The sequence below is a fragment of the Lycorma delicatula genome, chromosome 12, assembly GCF_047948215.1.
Source record: "Lycorma delicatula isolate Av1 chromosome 12, ASM4794821v1, whole genome shotgun sequence".
Classification (NCBI taxonomy): domain Eukaryota; kingdom Metazoa; phylum Arthropoda; class Insecta; order Hemiptera; family Fulgoridae; genus Lycorma; species Lycorma delicatula.
Window position 1 is genome coordinate 39,688,284 of NC_134466.1, and position 20,194 is coordinate 39,708,477.

General features: G+C 30.4%; 1 protein-coding gene across 1 annotated transcript in view; it reads left to right on the forward strand.

The window, feature by feature from the left end:
• The window catches only part of LOC142332859 (uncharacterized), a 424,861-nt gene that overhangs the window by 375,532 nt on the left and 29,135 nt on the right, over positions 1–20,194 (forward strand). Inside the window, exons 5-7 of the mRNA XM_075379534.1 lie at positions 4,833–4,989; positions 6,950–7,044; positions 10,842–11,069. Of these exons, the coding sequence (XP_075235649.1) occupies positions 4,833–4,989; positions 6,950–7,044; positions 10,842–11,069 (480 nt within the window). The remainder of the gene's footprint in view (positions 1–4,832; positions 4,990–6,949; positions 7,045–10,841; positions 11,070–20,194) is intronic.

Genomic DNA, 20,194 nt, shown 5'->3' on the forward strand with positions numbered 1-20,194 from the left:
GTTTTCTTTTCCCAATAAAGTATTATTAGTTAGTTCTTACGTTTTATGAAAAAAGTTATCTTGACCAAATTCATACTTTTTTCGTTCTCTTTCAATCGATATAACTTATATTATTACAACTTAAATTTCCAACATCTATAAAGGTACAGCTATAAATAAAATTATAAAAATAAAAATATCCCAAAATTTTTTTGGCATATGTTCATCATTAGAATATTAGATATACTTGATTTGGATATTTTATCTTTATACATTAATTTTAAAAAAGAGTTCTTAAATTCCAATAAAATACTGTAGAAAGTTTTTTAAACCTAGAAAATAAAATAAGTTCTGTAAAATCGTAAATAGAAATGCTCAAAAACAATTTACAAACACTCAAAAATCTAAAATTTGTAACATTAAAATACAATTATTAATAGTAGATGCAAGGTAATTTTCCATGCTGAGGTCCTGGGTTCGAATCCCCGGGACCTCAGCATGGAAGTTTTTTCACACACAACAAATATGTCATTAAATGAAAATACCATAATAACATATACATATGTCATTATGGTATGACATCGAAGGATGCTCGCAGAGGGAGGTTGAGCTCCAAGCCACTCAGGCTTGCAGGATATTTGAGCTGTGGGGTCATCAATCTTCAGTTAACCTTAAGTTGACGTTCAGCCCAGAGAAGACCACTCTGATGCTTCTTAAAGATCGTTTGTTAGTGAGGTTAGTGATTTCTGTGTTGATGGCAGGCCAACACATAAAATATGTTCAGGCTCAAAATTGCCTCAAGATATTTCTCGATGAAAAAATGCAGTTCAAGAAGAGTTGATGCGCACGCAGACTATCTGTCGGCTCCATATTATCGGGTCGGCGTTAGATTTCCGTGTTAATAGGCAAAACCAGGCCGAATGGATACTTCCCAAATCAGCTGATTTTGAAGTCGAGAGTTACAGCGTTCAAGTCCTAGTGAAGTCAGTTATTTTTACACGGATTTGAATACTAGATCGTGGATACCGTTGTTGTTCTTTGGTGGTTGGGTTTTCAATTAACCACACATCTCAGGAATGGTCAAACTGAGACTGTACAAGACTACACTTCATTTACACTCATTCATATCATCCTCATTCATCCTCTGAAGTATTATCTGAATGGTAATTACCGGAGGCTAAACAGGAAAAAGAAAGGCCGAATGGATATAGTTGAGAATTTCATACACTATTTGGTAAAAGAAAGAATTGCCAAAGGAATTTAGGATGCCACCTTGGGTTTTTTCTTTTTTTTTTTTGTAGTTGCTAACTTTTTGTTGTTGCTTTCGTTTTGTTTTATTGTATTGCGTCTTAACTCACTTCTTTTACCTTTGGCTAAGTAGTGGATTTCAGTGTTCCTTTTTCTTATTTTTTTACTCAGTCTTGTTTCAGACTAACATCAGATATGTTTTGTTTGGTTATTTTAGGAATAGCAGTGCACTGATGGGAATGTCACATGTGGCATTTGCATCGGTGGCATCCTGACTCAGGTAAGAACAAGGCTGAGAGATGCCTTCTGCTAAGGTTTTGATGATGACCCCTGATAAAGCCCATAAAGGCTAGGTTGGAGGGGGTGGGAAGGCGACAGAAACTGTCACATGGTGGGTATCTTCTCATAGTGGGAAATATGTCATTAAATGACATATATTTTGTCAGAGGCTGAGGTGAAATTTTCACCTCAGTTAAAAAAAAGATGCAAGATAATTGGTACACATTAGTTCATTTAGCTGTAACAAAAGAAAACAAAGGATTTTTTCTTTCAAATTATTTTTTGCAACATTTATATTAAAAAACTTTCATTATATTTACTTTCCCAGCCAAAAAGGGGAAAGGATATCTACTGGCCAACATTTTAGCTATTGAGAGTTTTGCAAATGGCAGTGTTTCAAGACCTTAATTCAAAAAAACACAGAAAATTACAGAAACTTCCAGAAGATGTATGAACATATGTCTGTTGGCCTACATTTTGATTAATATCTTCAGATTAGTTCAACATTTTTCAAAAATGGCTCAGAAAATCTCTACATTGATGGCATAAATTCTGGATAAAATTAAAAAAGAGAGAAAGGGATATTTTACCCCATTTGGAATTTTTCATTTTTTGTTTAGTGCTTACAGAAAATTGAGCTTTAGTACAATAAAAGTACTTATTAAATTATTTAAAATTCCAAAATTTTAAGTCAATCGGATTTAAAGCTGGAGTATATGTTTAACATTACTTCTAAAGTTTTCCCTTATTTATCATAAACCCATTCACAAAAATTGGCTAGTTGAAATTTGGCCATCAACTTTGACCTGAATTTAGGCCCCATAGGACAAGGAGGCATCATGGTACCCATTTTTTTTACTGTATTTTTTAGCATTGTTCAATAATATTGAACCAAAACTAAATTGGATGAACTTATTCAAGTAAATAATTATTCCAATAAATAAATAAACTTTAAAGTTACCAAAACAATGAAGCAGCCATTTTTTGGGGGGGGGGGGGGGATTTAAAGTTAAAAGTGTATTGGACCCATACTTAAAATATCTATTTTTTTAAACTTAATTTAAACTTATTTTTTTAAACTTAATTTTCAAGATTGAAAATCCAACCGTACTTGGTATTAACATAGACGACATGGGAACCTATTTCATAAAGGAAGTCTCATAGGACCCAATTTAAGAATTTAAAAAATGTTTTGGTTTATTTTATAATTTATGATATTATCAGTTCTTCAAGCTCTGTTGCTATTAAATGGGACCCAAATGTTTTGTTTTTTTTAATCAAAATGTTAATTATTTTAGAAATTATATTCTAAATACAATATAATTTTAGTGATAAAAATATAATTTGGTCAATGAGATCAATTGGCACTCATAATTATTTATAGAAATTAATTTTTCTGATCAGTGAGTTCAATATATTGTAGACTAAAAACTGCATTGAATACAATATTGTGGAATATGCCATAATAATCACAGTTTAACACCAAACACAGTATTTACTGTTACATCTACCTCTTCTCAGAATATTATACATAAGTCCATACCAATATTACATCTTGAAATATCCAACAGCGGTCAAAAAAAGAACTCAAAAAGTGGACACTAAATATACAAATTTAATATTTACCATTATAACAAAATTGTACAGTAATATCCGATGCACACCCTTCATGAAAATAAATCACTTTAGTTTCTTGGCAGAATTTACTTTTAATTTAAGTATGAAATATTTTTCTGTTAGGCCTAGTTGCACCCTTAAATCAACTATGATAACTACCATCATAATCAGATGATCATTATATACAGTAATGAGAGAAATATTGAGAGCCATTGTAAAAACAAGAGGCCATTGTAGTCACTAATATCTAAACCTGATAATTTCTAAAAATACAAATAAAATAAATAGAAATGGCTCAAAATTTCACACTGCAAAACTCTCCATTAGTAGAATATTACACATAAGCTACAATCTATCTTTAGTAGAATAATCATAAAGATTTTTAAGTAAACAAATTATTTTTGGATCCACTCCCAAATAAAAAAGCTTTAACTATAGAATAGAACTGTTTTTTATTACTGATGATTATTGTTTAACAATTGTAATGTAATTCATTTTTTACCTTTATTTTTTTTAATTTATATTTTTTTGTCTTCTTTTTATGATTTTTTCTCAATAAGTAAATGTATATGTAAAACCTTTAGCAAAAAAATAGAAGTAGCGAAGTTAAAATCAAAGATGTAATCAAATATCTTCATTTATGCTTTATGAAAACTGGTTTAGTTGCTAGTTTTATTTTTATTGTTTCCTTTTTGTTTTTAATTTTTTTTTTTTGACACTTCAAACCCATGATGTGTTTTGGTCTGCTTTTCAGGTAATGTTCTTTCTTATCTCTCAACAGACCTTTTCTTCTAACCTCCTTATCAACCTCAAATCATTCAGTAACTCATCTATCTATCTGTTACTAAGTTTGCCTTTTCTCCTTCAATGGCTTCTCTTCCATAATGGTTTTTTTTTGCAATCTTATTGCAGTTCGTACCCTCTATACGTCCAAAAAATCTCAGAGTTTGAATTAATAAATCTGTTGATTATACATTTTTTTATTATACCATGATTTTTTTGATAATAAAATCATTAATAATTATTTTACTATTTTTTGTAGCTGTAAAAAAAATAAAAGTAGAAAGATGTCCCTTATTTTTCTTCTTAATCTAGTTAAAACAAAAGTAAAATTAAGTGGATCACTTTCTTAATGTGTGGAGTACTCGGGTATTTAAAGCAGTTTCCAAGCACCTTTGTTGAATTTATTATTCATAAAAAGTTAGCAACACTTGCAGAATACAAAACTACACATTTTCTTTAAAAACTGCCTACAAAAATAAAAAAAATAATGCTATTCTGTAAAATAACCCACAACCCAGATTTTCTTTCTCCAGTTACTATGTGCTAATCACTGCACCAACTGGTTGATCAGTTAAATAGAAAAATTCAAAGCAAAATAACATCTTGAGTGGGTTTACTAATTTACTTATTCACTATCAGCAACTAAAGTATCTCACTTACTACCATTACTTACAGTAAACCACATATGATAATTATACTCATGATAATCATGTGCATAATCATGGCATTATACATATGATTCAAAGATCACATGTAAAATGTTAGTAACATAGGATTTGAAAAATGCTGTTGATTAGATTATAATTGTATTTTATAAATTTAAGAAAGTAAATTGTTAAATGTAAATTTGTTTTTCTATTTTTTTTTTTTTTACTTGTTTTGTTATGCACAAAACTGAATTAGTCTTTCATCTTTCTGTTTTCTAGCATACTGTATTGCAAGAGAATCATTAGAAAATTTATGCGCCACAATTACAGGAGATGCTCCATTATATTCAATGTTTAGATTAGACGCACAACCAACAACTTGTCCTTTTAAACCACCATTTACTTATACGTATAATAGAGGATCGGGAGAATGCAGGTAATAATAATAATAATAATAAATTAATAATTACTCATTATAGAACATTTCTTTGTATTTAAGGAAATATCTGCTTCATTCATGAAAAGAGAAAGAGAATGATTTCATTTGTACATTTGCATTACTTATGATGCCTGTTAATATACCTCTCTAGAAAACTTTATGCTTTATATAAGTGATGGTGACAGTAAGTAGTAGTGTAGTATTAATCCCAGGGTAAGTTTTATACACATCTGAAATGTTGACAATCAGAAAGGTGGAAGTGAAATATTTAGAAGACTTATCATCATTATGGTTCTGACGTAGCAGTTTATAATTCAGTTGGATACTTGCATATGATATAAAGATCCAGGGATATACAAATATATTCCTTTAGGGACAAGTCCTTTGATGGCTTTTTAATCCTGGAAGAAAATAAATTTTTGTAATATTTTTGGCATCAGTAATATGCTAATACAATCCTGAATAGAAATTTTCCAATTTTCTGAGGTATTCTAGGAAGGATAGAGACATCCACTGCCTGAAGAGGCATCTTGACTTTTTTTTTTAGTTGGTTCTTTTATATTACAGAGGTTAATATATCATTATATAAACTGATCAATTTATCAGCAACATAATTCTACAAAAACATATATTAAAGCTTTGAGAGAGAATAAGTCATATAATATCTGTAGAATATCTTGAAACAATCTATCTCAGAATATTCAGATATTATGGCTGGACATCAGTCATATGACCTTCTAAACATCAAAATCTAGTGTTTAACATCTTTACAAAAAAAAATTATAGAAAATGAAATAGATATAATACTTGCTAAAATAAAACGTAAAAATCTGAAAAAATATTTTAAAAAAATAAGCAACTGTTTTACTTACAATTTATATTGCTGATTTGCAATAAAAATTTTCTAAATTTTGTTAATCATAATATCTAATTTCAGTTGATTACAGTTTTATGTAGATGGTAATCATAGTTTATATTTTAAATAAATATTTATGTTGTGCAATTATTTTTTTTCTATGTTATCAGTGATGAAAATTATTTAATACTAGCAAAGTTTTAAAATAAGGTGAACCAAATTTATTGAAACATCATTATTATAATCTTCTTTCATTGATGAAAATTGAGGATCTAGTAGATCATATAGTTGACAGTTTTTGGAACTAGTTGATCCAGAGTTCTGTTTGTTTTCTTTTCCAACTGGTCTACCTACCACTTTTGGCATCTTACCCAACATATTTATTCTTCAATTCTTATTGAATACAGAGAGTGTTTAAAAATCATGTCATAACATTTTCAGTTACTCTTCCGATCATCTTCAGTGACTGGTCCTACTGTACTCATCTACTAATCAACATGTGTTGTTGATAGGTTTTTTGAACACAGATATAGAATCTGATCGAAAATTGTGTTTGATTTGATTCATTTAAAAACCAGATAGTTTATGAGATATTTGTAAAGTTTGAGTTGTTGAAAAAGAGAGTCTTTTGATTTTTCCCACACACATGCGTGCACATGTGTGTGTTAGTTACTTTTTTATGGCAAAAAAAACATAATGACCAAGTCCTGACTGCTGGGACAGGACCCAGGAATGGCATAGCTGGGCTCGGTGTCCCTGGCCTTAGTGGTTAGAGGCAGAGGCAAGATGAAAATAAGGAAAAGATCCGACCTGCCATGCCAAACATACTGCTGGTAGTCAGGGAGGCTCATCAGAGTCATAAGGACACTCCCCTGGGCTAAGTAATACTTGATTGTTGAGCCAGCCCAGGGGAGCAGGAGAACAAACAAACAAAAAAAAAATTTATTTCCTTATAGTGTTTCACTGTAATTTAATTTGTGGTGTATTTTGTTTAATTAATAGTTCACATTGTTTTAGAGCAATTATTTATTCATGTGCATATACTAAGTGTGTTTTGCCAAATGTTTTACATTATTTCCACTAAATAATATTATTTTTCAGGCACCCAGTCTCAAGAGTTGATCCTTGTACTGAAGATTCTAGGTTACTTCTCAGATATCAAGCTTGCCCAGATGTACATAATTCAGAAAGTTCTGGTAAGTGAAATATTATAAAAAATAAAATATTTTCCTTAATTTTTAGCACTGTAAATTCTTATTAAAATAGTTATAGTATGAGCATTTGTTCTAGAAAAAGATAATTCAAGGGGAAGCAAGCAACTTTTTAGACTTAATAGACAATTCAATGACCATATTATGATCTTCCATTTAGCTATCAATATAACTATTATCAAAGAAATATATACTTATATACTTTGTCTTTTTTGCATTGAAATCTGCTTTTGATTTGCTACCAAAGCAAGAACTAGGGAAAACATTACAAAATTGAGGGATTTCCACTTAGAACATAAGTCATTAAGAGTTTATACAATTATTTCTTTACATTAGTACCAAAAATTACACAAAAAAAAGATGAAACAAATATGATATAATACAATTGATATGATTTATTCAATGATATGATTGATTGATGTTCATATTTCATGTTATCATGTTTCTTTTGTTATTTGGTGTTTGAATTTTTGTTGGGCTGATATTTTTGATTTTATTTTATAACCCTTTTTTTCATTCATTTAAAGGAGTCCTAAAAATTTTATAATGATAATATATAGTGTTAAATGTTTTGTTAAATTGTCTTCTATTTATAATAGTACATTTATTTCCATGCTGTCTGTAGTGATAATTAAATCTGTAATAAATATATTTTTCTTTTTGAATTGATGTTTTAAATCATAAAATGATTCTGTTCCACTGTTTTCTCCGACAGTATCTTGTGAGTTACAGCTGGGGGAGAGGATAGGGAAGGTGCATGGAAGAGTGGGAAACCTGACAAAAATAAAGTAAAATAAAAATAAACAAATGTTTATTAAAATTTAAAATAAATAACAAGATTTTTCAGTTAAGAATTCAGAAAAATCTACAGTTTTCTGCCTGAAAAATTAAATTCTCATAATTAAACAATACTAAGTTATACTACACATTTATAAATATCACTGAAATAAGTACATTAACAGATCTTAAATATAAAAGGAGAACTTACATTCACATTTCAAAGTGAAAAAAACAAAACTATTTGAGCATATTATTATTATTAAATTTCACAAATGACATCATCAAGTAGTTTTACTGTAGAACAAGAACTATAGTTAAATATTAAAACTGCTATGCCCAGATATGTTGCAATATTTGATATACACTGAGAATATTGTTCTGATAAAATACATCATCGACAGATTAAAATAAAATATAATAGAGTGGCCAGATTCATTGGAGGATGTTCCAAGAATCAACTTACTGAAATTTTCTAAGTTGATTGATGTGTGTAAAAGACTGCAGTTAGAGTATGAAAGACAATTTTTTGAAGCGATGAAAAAGAGTTTAATATCTTAGAACATGTATCAGCAGTGACAGGAAAATTGATCCTAAATAGATATTAGAATACTAAAGGCAAGCACACTATGTATCGCCAACATCCTAAAAAAGGAAGTAAAGTAAAAATAGAAGACAAAAATTCAGTTATAAAATTCTATGTACAATATATCTATGCTGAGAAAACTCATCAATGAATAAAAGATATAACAGAAGCAGAGGTGAGGTATTTAGAGGAGTAGGAGGAAAAGACAAAACAGGACCCAGGATGCACTGGTGAACAATGTTCTGGTACAACATTTTAGGGGAAATAAAAAATTGTCCTTTCACATAAATTGTTTTAACTTAAACTCTGGCCTACATTTTATTTTAACATCAAATAATCGTATTATATTTCTTAATGAAAAATATTACCACTTCCTTAAATAGTGAATGACAAAGGACATTGCTATTAATTATAAAAATCAGACCACATGAAAATGGTCCTTCCTTTTGGATACCAGTAAGCAAATGACAACAGAATCAGTCATTAATAATCTAATTCATGAAAAAAAGTTAAAAATTTAACATGAAAAAGTATTGCTTCTTGTCAATGTAAACATCAAAATGAATGAGCATTTTCATAACATTGTCATGTAGTCAACCACTTCGGTCTGTGGACCATATTCTGGTAATCTGCTATAATACAAAATTAAATGTTTCAGTACTGGAACATTTACAAATTCACCCCTGACAGCTTCCACATAAGAAATTTTAGTGCATGGAGAAAAAGAGCTTGGACAAACTCCACTGGTTAAAGAAATTAAGAACAAATTTTTTTTTTTTATTTATTTCATAAAATTACTAGTACAAAAAAATTTTTCCTTACCTTTAGTATTGAATAAAAAAGAAGAAATACAAAATTAATGAATAATACACACTTGTACATAAACAAGAAGTTATAGAGTTTGTGTGAAATTAAAAAACTTGGTCTAATTTAGAAAATGGATAGCCATCCTAAGATCATGTGGTACAAGGGGATAATAAAGATAATCCAGAAAGCAAATAAATTACATTTTCATAATGCCCAACACCTTTGATTTATAACACTATTATTAAACAGATGAAAATCTAATAAAATCATTTAAAATACTCAAGCATGGAATTCATGGTTGTATGTTAGGTGTACATGAGATGTAATCCTAAATAGAAACCTATGTAAATATTTATAAACAGAATTTTATTGCTTTGACTTTGGTATTCTTGGACTTAAGAAACCTCAAAATTTTCCTTCAAGAAGTGTTTACCAAAACTGGCTATGTGCAATTTTATTATTGCCTAAGAAGCAAGATGCATAAAGTATTTTAAAGAGATTGTTAACATCATTGAATTTATTTTATATCCTTTTTTTCATTTATTTAAAGGAGTTCTAAGAATTTATGAAATTATATCAGTATGCTTAAATTATTATCAAAGTTGTGCTTACACTGGGTACAAAAATTGCTGTTTGAGTTGCACAAAAACAAATGTTTAACTAGCTCTTTGAATTTTCTTATGAGATACAGCAATGAAGACAGTCTATTTTTAAACTGAATTTTTACTGGAAACAAAACACAGGTATCTCACATTACTCCATAATCAGAATAGCAGTCCATGGAATGTAGACAATCAATATCTTCCAAGAAATTGAAGTTCAAGCAAACAATGTCAACCCGAAAAATCATGTGCACTATGTTTTGGGATAGACAGGGGATATTGCTTGTTGATTTTTTGCTTTGGGGTGAAACAACAGATGCCAAGATATATTGTGAAACCTTGATTAAACTACTTCCTGCAATCCAGAACAGAAAGCGTTGCATGCTCAGTAAGGGAATCGTATAGCTTCATGACAATGTTTGGCCACACGCAGCTCATTGTGTCATTGGCTGGGAACAAATTGATCACCCACTGTATAATCCTAATCTGGCACCCAGTGACTACCACTTGTTCCTGCATTTAAAACAGCACCTCAGCAATCAGTGCTTCAGTAATGACAGCAGATTTTTATGAAGCTGGAATCCAGAAGTTGATCACATGATACAAAACGTGCGTTAATATGGGTAAAAATTATGTAGATAAGACACAGGCTTTCTGGTGAATATAAATCTTTTCAAAAAAATTTTTTTTGCTTATATTTATTTTTTACATAAACTGTACTTACTTAAAAATGCCTTGCCTGTCTGTGTGTTTGTGTGCGTGCGTGCGCGTGTGTTAATTTTAAAGTTTTTATACTTAAATCTCTATCAAAAACTTTCCTAAACTACATTCATTTATTTATCTTTTTAGCCACTTGAAAATTTAGTTAAATAGTTGGCCTCAAATTCAGGTACTTCATTCATTAATAATTCCAATATATCAAAAAAAACCTTTAGTTTTTTATTCATTTTGTATTCTTTTAACATAGTTACATGTGTAAAATATTCTTCTCTTGAATTTGAATGCTTTAGTTGAAGAATTAACCTGCCTGGCATGGTGGAAAGATGGTTCTACACGCTATCTTGTTGGTTTATTACAACATCCTATGGCAACTGCTGATGAAGATCGTTATCGATGTTTTGTTTATGGTAAAGTTGCATCAAGAGGTGGTTCATATAATGTGGCACAATCTGGAGATGCAACGTGTAATGGTTTATTATCGCCAACTGAAGGATCTAGAACTCTTAGTCTAACTAAAGGTAATATAATACTATTAATTATTTATTTATAGTTTGCATAAAATTATTAACTCTTTTGCTTACTATCTACTTTATGGTGATAACAGATTCAGATTATCATGCATTCCTTCATCATGTGTCTATTTTTGGCCTCCTTCCAATATTTCCTCTTATCATTAGGTAATTATCAAACTCAACTTCTCACTTTATTGTTGGTCATACAATTAAACACTGTCTGATCCATCGAATCCAATCCATCAAATAAATCACAAGGCAAATATGAATTAATCACAAAATAGAAATTTTACAAATAGCACGAAAAAAATTAAGTTAATTTAAAAATAATCTAGATCATAAACATCCAACTCTCACCAAAAACAAATAAATACTCATTATACAGAACTGATAAAGATAAAGATTTAGCTAAAGAAAGATAGAGATAGCATGAACCTTCAATCCATCAAAGAGGTCCCCTTTCTTATAGCTACTATAAGGCAGAGAGAGATAATAGAGTAAAAAATTTTAACAAAAACATGGTTTTTTTAACGTTATAATGTAAGTTTATGTTAAATTAATCAAATTTGAACATAATGACTGGATTAAAGAAATAAATTTCATTTAAATTAATTAAACTTACATTAAAAATTATGATATAAGAAACAATAATTTCATTACCTACCAACTAACTGTGACTCCAACAGAATAATTCATTTTATATTAATAATTGAAACTGTAAACTTACATCTCTACATTTTAACTTTTAAAATAATTTTTTAATTAAATTTTATAAAACAACATTCTTAAGAAGCAAATATCTCTGAAGAAGTACTAAGCAAGGATGGATTCAAACTTTTACTCCTTCCACCTCTTTTTTCTTTTCCTTATCATTATATTCCTTCTTTTCTGTTATTGAGTTATGTGGATTCAGCTTTGACCCTACCAGATCCTCTATACTGAGGATATTTTGATCTGAAGAGCTACTGCATCCTTGGTATCTGGTAGGGGAAGCTGCCTATGTACCATTCTGACCTTCCCCGTAGGGGAAGACACCTATCTTGTGATGATTTTGGTCACCACACCGCCCTCCTCCATTCCTAGCCCTGATGGGTTTTACCAAAGGTTGTCTTATTGACCATCTAACTCTGATTACATATTAGTCATCAGTTTGGCCTCCATCAGGATGCCACAAATGCAAATGCCTCGGTAGATATTTCCATCAGTGTTTTAATTCAACATTGCTATCTCCTTCACTGTAGGCTTCTTCCGACATATTTTCACTCTTCTAGTCTAATTTGTAGCCCTCTCAACTATTTAACCATTCTGAAGAAGCAGGATCCCTGCACCTCGTTCTAACATCAAAGAACACAAACTTATCATTCATCAAGGGAATCTTGATGTGTTGGAGCAGTTTGCGTTCCCACAAATTGAGCATAAGCATCCTAATATTCTCTTGCAGCAAGATGGGACTCCTCAAACTGGTTCCTTGAGGTAACGGAAAGGCTGGATGAGATATTTCCTGGTAGGTGAATTGGAAGAGGTGGTTCAATTACCTGGCCACCCAAATCATCAGACATAACCCCTCTGGACTCCTTCTTCTGGGATTATGTCAAAAACAGAGTATATAAAAAAAAATTAGCAAACAACCAGGAACTGCATGAGAGCATTCGGAATGCTATTTCAGCCATCACACCAGAAATGCTTCAACAAAGTCGGCAAGAAATTGCCTATCGACTGGATTCTTTGTGTGGCTGATGGGGCACATGTGAAAGTGATGTGATGTAATGTGATTTTTTGTTATAACTTGATAAGACAGGCTTTAATTTAATTTTTGTTTCATATCGATATGTGTAATATTTTAGAAGATATAGTTAAATAAAAACAGGACATTTCAAATGGGACACCTGTATAAATTAATTTGAGTCAGTAAACATCTAACATTCTATTCTCATACCTCTTACCAATTCAGGGAATCTATTTTCTGTCCATCTGCTACAAAGTAAGCAGTTATAATCCAGCAGCTGAAATTCCTGTCGGATAAAGCTGAGCCTAGTTCCAATAACCTAATATATTTAATTTAGGAAGATTTTGATAGAAATATAAACTAAGCCTGTATGTAGTAAATGGTTTTTCAATTTTTATTAATGATGGATTAGTGTCTCAATACTGATCTAAGACTATAAAATTTATTCCTGCTTAATAATAGAAAATTGACTCAAAATTAAATTTACACAATTCATTACTTCTAAATTACACACATAAACAAAATTTATTTACTGGTAGTTAAGAATTTATGAATAACACTGAATAGTTAACTATTTAATTAATAATAAACTCATAATAATAAATCATACATATGCATCAAGTAAATATTATAATTCTGTTTATTATAATTAACAGACAACAAGCAAAAGTCTTACTTTCAACAGATGACAGCAGTATTAGATATGTTTTAAAACAGACAGGTCATTATGTTATGCTAATGTAATTGTTTTAACTCAACCCAATCCATTTTCCAACCCCATCCATGTACTTACACACACAGTGTCATGTTCTCATTGTTATATATTTGTTTAATTAGTTGACGACCGTTGCCATAGCTAAACCAGGGGAATGTTAGAAAGTGAGGCAGCTGCATTTTGTCACAATCTACCTTAAATTAATTCTACAACCAACTTATCTTTATCAATGATATTTATATGAAAACAGAAACAACATTTTTAGCTTACTTTCACCCTCACTATTTCTTTTTCTTCTTCTCCCCTTTTTTAGTATATTCTATGTTATACAGATGTGTTGGATAATAGGAAGCCAGTGAGGCCTTAGTAACATTAGTGAAAGAGATGATGGCATGAGTTATAATGAGAAAAATGAGATGTTTCATAATGGTGGACTCTTTAATAAACCTTGCATTTATAATAAAGATAAATCTTTTTTCCCTGCTCTTTTATTCAACTGTTGTAATCTTTTCTTCTACTCTTTATGTTAATTTTTCACATATAGCACAACTGTATTTTAATTTTTTTATGGTCTGCCTGGAAAAGGAAAATGTAATGTTTTATTTTTTTTTAACTATCTTAAAAAAAGGAAAGTTCTCAGTTGGATTTAATCTTTATGGACAACCTCTTTCTGAAACTCAAAAGAATAGTTTCTCATATATGTCTGACATACACACATTATAAATACATAATTATCAATCATTGTTTCTCTGTTTCCATTATTTTAAACATTCTATTTTATATACATATATTTAATTTCTTTTAAATTGTTGTATTTTTTAAACCTTTTATAACAAAAAGTTAAAACTGTTTACATTCAGATATATATGCAGTAATATTTTATTCATAGGTAAGCTGTTAATTTTAAAAATAAAAATTGAGATAAAAAAAAATAAAAATGAAGATTATTGGCGGTTGTTCTATGGTTTTAAAGTATACCTAGTTTAAAATTAAGTACTTTTTTATTTTATTAAAAGCTGTAAAATTTTCAAATAACTTTTATTAAGAATTGTACATGAATAAAATTACAAAAAAAGAAACTTTAAAATAAGACATATCAATTTTTTATTAATTTACCGTGATCAATTATTTGGTTCTAAATTCAGGTTTATTTTTTATTTAGTAGATTACATTACCTACCATATTATTCATAAGTCTGTAAAACATTCAAAGTAGTGTAACCGTTCATAAATTTTGTAAAATAATTTTTAAATTGTCTTACATTAAAATAAAAGTAAATTTTCAAATTACTGTTAAGGAAACTATATGCATGTGATTGTCAAGGTTTCACATTAGGCAACAGTATTAACAAAGGTAGCACTGAGCTCATGTGACAAGACATTCTGTGAGTTAGAATACACAAAAGCTACTACATCCATTTTAACAGTGCAGCAACAACCTTAAGTAGAATTCTAGAAGGATCCATCTGTATAAAATATTCTTATCAAGTAAGTGGGATAAAATGTCATAGAATTATCTAGGAACACCCTGAACCAAGTGAAGAGACTGTGGATTGTGTTAGACAGCCCTATACATATAATCATCTCAAATCCAACATACTGTTACATGAAAGTTATGACTCAGCATCTCATAATCAAGTTTCACAAATATGTAACAATTTTACTAATAACAGTAACATAAGAGATTGAAGATTAAACCCTACAAGCTTCTGATGGTTCAGGCTCTTGGTGTTGACAATAAAGTAATGCATCCTCTTTTCTACATCTAACTCCTGAAAAAGTTTGGGATTAAATGGTTTCACAAGGTTGTTCGTCTTTAGTGATTAAATTTAATCACCAGATGTAACAAATGAAATTGTTTCTTATGGGAATTTTTGAATGAAAGTTTTGTCCTCCATTTCCTGCTGATCTTGTAAAAGTTCAAAAACCATATTACCAATGTCATGACACTGACTGTGACATTATTACATCGGAATATTGTCCAAATACTACATATTGGGAATTAGTCAAGATGGTACTTTACCATCTTGATCTATTCTGATCAATAGATCCCCTTTTTCTCCACTCTCTTGATTCTCTTTGCTTTCATCCCTTCTTTCCTATAACCAGTTCTGCCAGTAAAAGTCTGACTTTACTGTGTTATTCATTGCGGGATGCCAAACCTGAACAGTCACTGCATCTTAATATCTGGCAGGAAAGCTCTTGTAGACCAGTTGAGAGACTACATTTCCTGTCCAGTAGATGCATAACAAGAGTTTAATGGTTTGTCTGAAGTACCTGTTGAGTAAAGTAGGCCCTTTTAACTTTCCCTTCCAGCAATAAACTGTTGAGATATCTATTGCATCTGTAATTGTGGACAATATATTGATCAACTGTGACGTATGAAAAAACTTGAAGTTTGCTTTATTTAATGTTTTACAATATAATATCTGTTTCATAATTTGTTAATAGTAATTATTTTAATTGTTTCACAGACTTAGAATTATCTGGTATTATTTATTACTAGGAAAAATTCAGACTTTGAAAAGACTTACAAAGCTCACTATTTAATTTGATATAAATGATACTGCAATTTAAATTTTACATTATTTATGTATACAATTCATATTTATAAAAAATTGAATTTTTTTCATAATTTTAGAAAAATAATAATCTAACAATGTTTTCTCATCTACTTTTGAACAAGGAAGTGCACTTTCTAAAGAAGTACATCTTTCTCTTAAGCAATATCTCTTTCTAAAGTTAGTCCTTGTCACTTAGGTATGGTGCAATTTATGTTTTCAGCCTAGATAAATGATATTTTGATTTTCTCCTTTTTTGTGCATATATTTCTGGTTGATTGAAGAATAGATCAACATTTAACAGAAAATATAAACACCCTTTTTTATTGTAATCGTTTTACAGCATTATGTTAATTACTGTCTTTCGCATTCCATTCTCCAATCCTCATGATCACTTCAAGCATCCATATCCAATGGTCTGTTCATTGATTCCATCACGCCCTCCACCCAAGATCTCAGCAGATGTCCATACCTCCGTTTCCCCTCAGGTACCCACTCCAACAATTTTTGAAGCCTCCTGTACATCTCTATTGTACATACATGTCCACACATTTCAAATATGTTGTAACTGCAAAACTCCAGCACTTCACAAAACATCCATCTCTACCACAATCAGTCTCTCCTGATCTCTCTTCCTCAACTCCCATGTTTCTGTCCCTTACAGCATTATAACCTTAAATACCAAATTGTAAATCCATGTCTTTGTATCCTTTCACAAAACAGCAGACCACCATAGTGAATTGTACTTCTGCACAGCAAACCAGCCTGAGCCACTCTGCTACATACAGAATAGCCTTCTAGCACTAATGGCCTTCTGCCACTCAGCCTTCCATACTTAGACAGAATAACTCCTAGCCATTTAAAATCTTCAAATACCTCTAATTATTTTTCCATTGATATTTAAATCCCCCACTTTCCCTTCACAACCACATATCTGGTCTTGTCAAAATTTATTTTCAAACCCCATTTCTCATATACTTCCACCAGCTTTCTCATCATCTATTCAATATCATAATCATCCGAAACTATAATCACCTGATCATCTGCAAACAATAATGAATGTATATAATCATCATCCACCGCCTTCCTCCATTTGTCTACAGAGTTGCCATTCCTTCAAAACCTTATCAATATATATTTTAACTTAAAACACCTCAGTAGTTTTTATTCAACTTTAACAAAATAATTTTGCTTAAAGTAACAAAACTTCATTAAATTTATTTTAACAATAAACATGCTTAACATTTGAGAGGAATCACAGAGGGATTCATCAGCTCATACACTAAAAAGTAGATGGACATATGGAATGCTAGTGTACAGAGAAAAACCAAAAACTATTGGATATGCTAAAGAATCAAATGTATAACATTCAGTAAGTGTTTGGTTTACTGCATAGGTAATATGTTTACATATGGGATCAGCACATAAATTTTATCAATATGTGTAGGTGCTGCAATGAATCTTGAAGCTTGGACTGTGATGGTTAGTATAGTGCCTGTTATCCAAACTGAAAATATTCGGTTTAGTTTTCATGCGCCAAAGCAAACTGCTTTCATGTAAATACAACTTATTATTTTATGTTACTGGATCGTATATTGGATTACTTTTAAATGTTTTCTATTCTGCTGTTTAATTTATAAATGATTAAGTATTTTGCCATAAAATAAATATTATGGTAAATTTTTAAATTTTATAAAAATGTAGTGCTTTTACTCAACAAGTAGTATTATTACATCAGCAGACAAGTGCTAAATGATAAATTAACTAACATTATAGTTGTCTGACATATTTAAACAGTAGTTTATAATCTATTGTTATTTTTTTTATCGTAATAATAAACATGGCCAAGCCACGTATTATAACTCAGGAAATGTGACTCATTTCTTAGATTCATATCAAGACACAATATTGATACATTGTTTGCTATTTGCTCATATTTTTTAAATACAATCAGGTCAATGTAAAAATAAATAATTACCCATAAGCCTACGTTATTGAATGCTCAAGTGTAATCCAATTAACTAATTGTCATGTATTTATTTTTTCTATAAGAACATTTGTACAAATTCCATATCTTGTTTATTCAAGTTTTCATTGAGAAAAGATAGTCATGTTTTATAATTGTTGTGTATTTTTAGTGTTTTATGATTATGAGCGGACTTAAGTCTACTGTAAAAAACAAAAAATTAAAACAGCAGACCGCGGGAAATAATGAATAAGTGTGTATGAGTTTATGAAACAAGGTGATCGATTTCCAAAGTTGGAAAAGTGAGATAAAATTGCCTTAGTCACATAAAAAAATGTGAAGAAAAAACAGCAGCTCTCTCTCTCTCTCTCTCCCTCTCTCTCTCTCTCTCTGTATATATATATATATGTGTGTGTCACGATCCCAAATCCAAAGAATGAGGAAAGAGAAAAAAAGACTACTAGAAAAATTACCTGAAACCGACTTCTTTCTCTACTTAAATAAAATAAAATACAAACCCCATTAAAAGCCTAAAACAGAACTAGATGACTTTAACTAGCATGTGGTGAGACGGACTACAAATGAATTCCATGAAATTTATAAACAACTGCCAAGAGTTAAAAAGATAATTTTTTGTCATGAAATGGTGAGCATTAACAGCTTTGGTTATTAGCCCGGTAGAAATTGGTAGCATAAGAAAAGATGCCTTGTCTGACTGGGATTTGAACCCGGGACCTCCACATGAAATGCTTAGCATTTGATAATGCAAAGACAAAAAAGATAATGTTAGCACTTAAAGATGCCATTGGTTGTTCAGGGAAAGAGACAAGTTTGAGAAAAATATAAAAGAATTGGGCTTTAAATGGAGAAAAACCAAAAATAACAGGAAGGTTCTCACTGAGCGACATGACATAAGGTTTAAGCATATTCAGTATCTGACTGCCATAGAAACATTTAGAACCAAAAATAGGGTGATAGTATTCCTCAACTACTCCTATTATATATATTATCTTCTCACACAAAGAATAAATCTTGGTGTCATGATTTAGATGATGGGGCTGAAAGTTCCCATTTCAAAAGGTAGCAGACTTATTATAATGCATGCCGGAGGAGAAATGGATTTTATATCAAACACCTTACTAACTTGGCAAGCAAGTTTGAAAAGTGGTCACTGCAGTCAAATGAAAGAGGAAGATTACTTAAAATGGACAGAAGAGATATTAAATCCAAACCTTCCCGATAATTGTCCGATAATTTCTGACAATGCACCCTGTCATAATACCGTTTTAGAAAAATCACCAACTTCTAATTTAAGAAATGAATATATCATAAAATGGTTGCACAAGTATGGTGTTCCTTATTCTTCCTGGACGCTGAAACCACAATTGTATAAATTGGCAAAAGCAAACAAGGAAAAGTTTTATTATCTACGTGTTTGACAAACCTATACTAAAAAAAGGCCATGATGTTCTCCATCTATCCCATCCAACCCGGATTTAAATCCTATAAAAATGGTTCAGTCAGAAGTTAAACGTTTGGTCATAACTAGCAAGTCATAACATAACTTTTGTTGTCAAATGGCCATTATGAATGAAGAAAATTGCAAGGTATGAGTATATTGTGATAAAATTAAGGAAACAGAAGGTGTATATATATATATATATATATATATATATATATACATACATACATATATATATATATATACACGAGATGTGGTGTTTAAATTACAAGATTAATGCTGTAAAATATTTTATTTTAAATTTATACATATTTAGTTATTATCTCCATCAATATACAGCCTCCTCTGTCCCTACAATGCTCCATGCAAATTTTCCATTGTTTGAAACAGTGCTGGACGTCTTCTTCTTTCATGACCCATGCCGCTTTTTCTTTCACAGCTTCAATGGTCTGAAATCTTGTTCCTTTTAATGCAGATTTGATCTTGGGAAACAGATAAAAGTTACAAAGTGCCAGGTCAGGCAAATAAGGTGGATGGTCTAACACCGGGATGTTATACTTGGCTAGAAACATCTTGGCAGTCAATGCAGTGTGAGCCGGTGCGTTGTCCTGATGAAAAACCCATGATTTGTTCTTCCACAATTCTGGTTGTTTTTTTCTTATTTTTTCACGAAGTTGAACAAGAACCACAAGGTAGTAATGT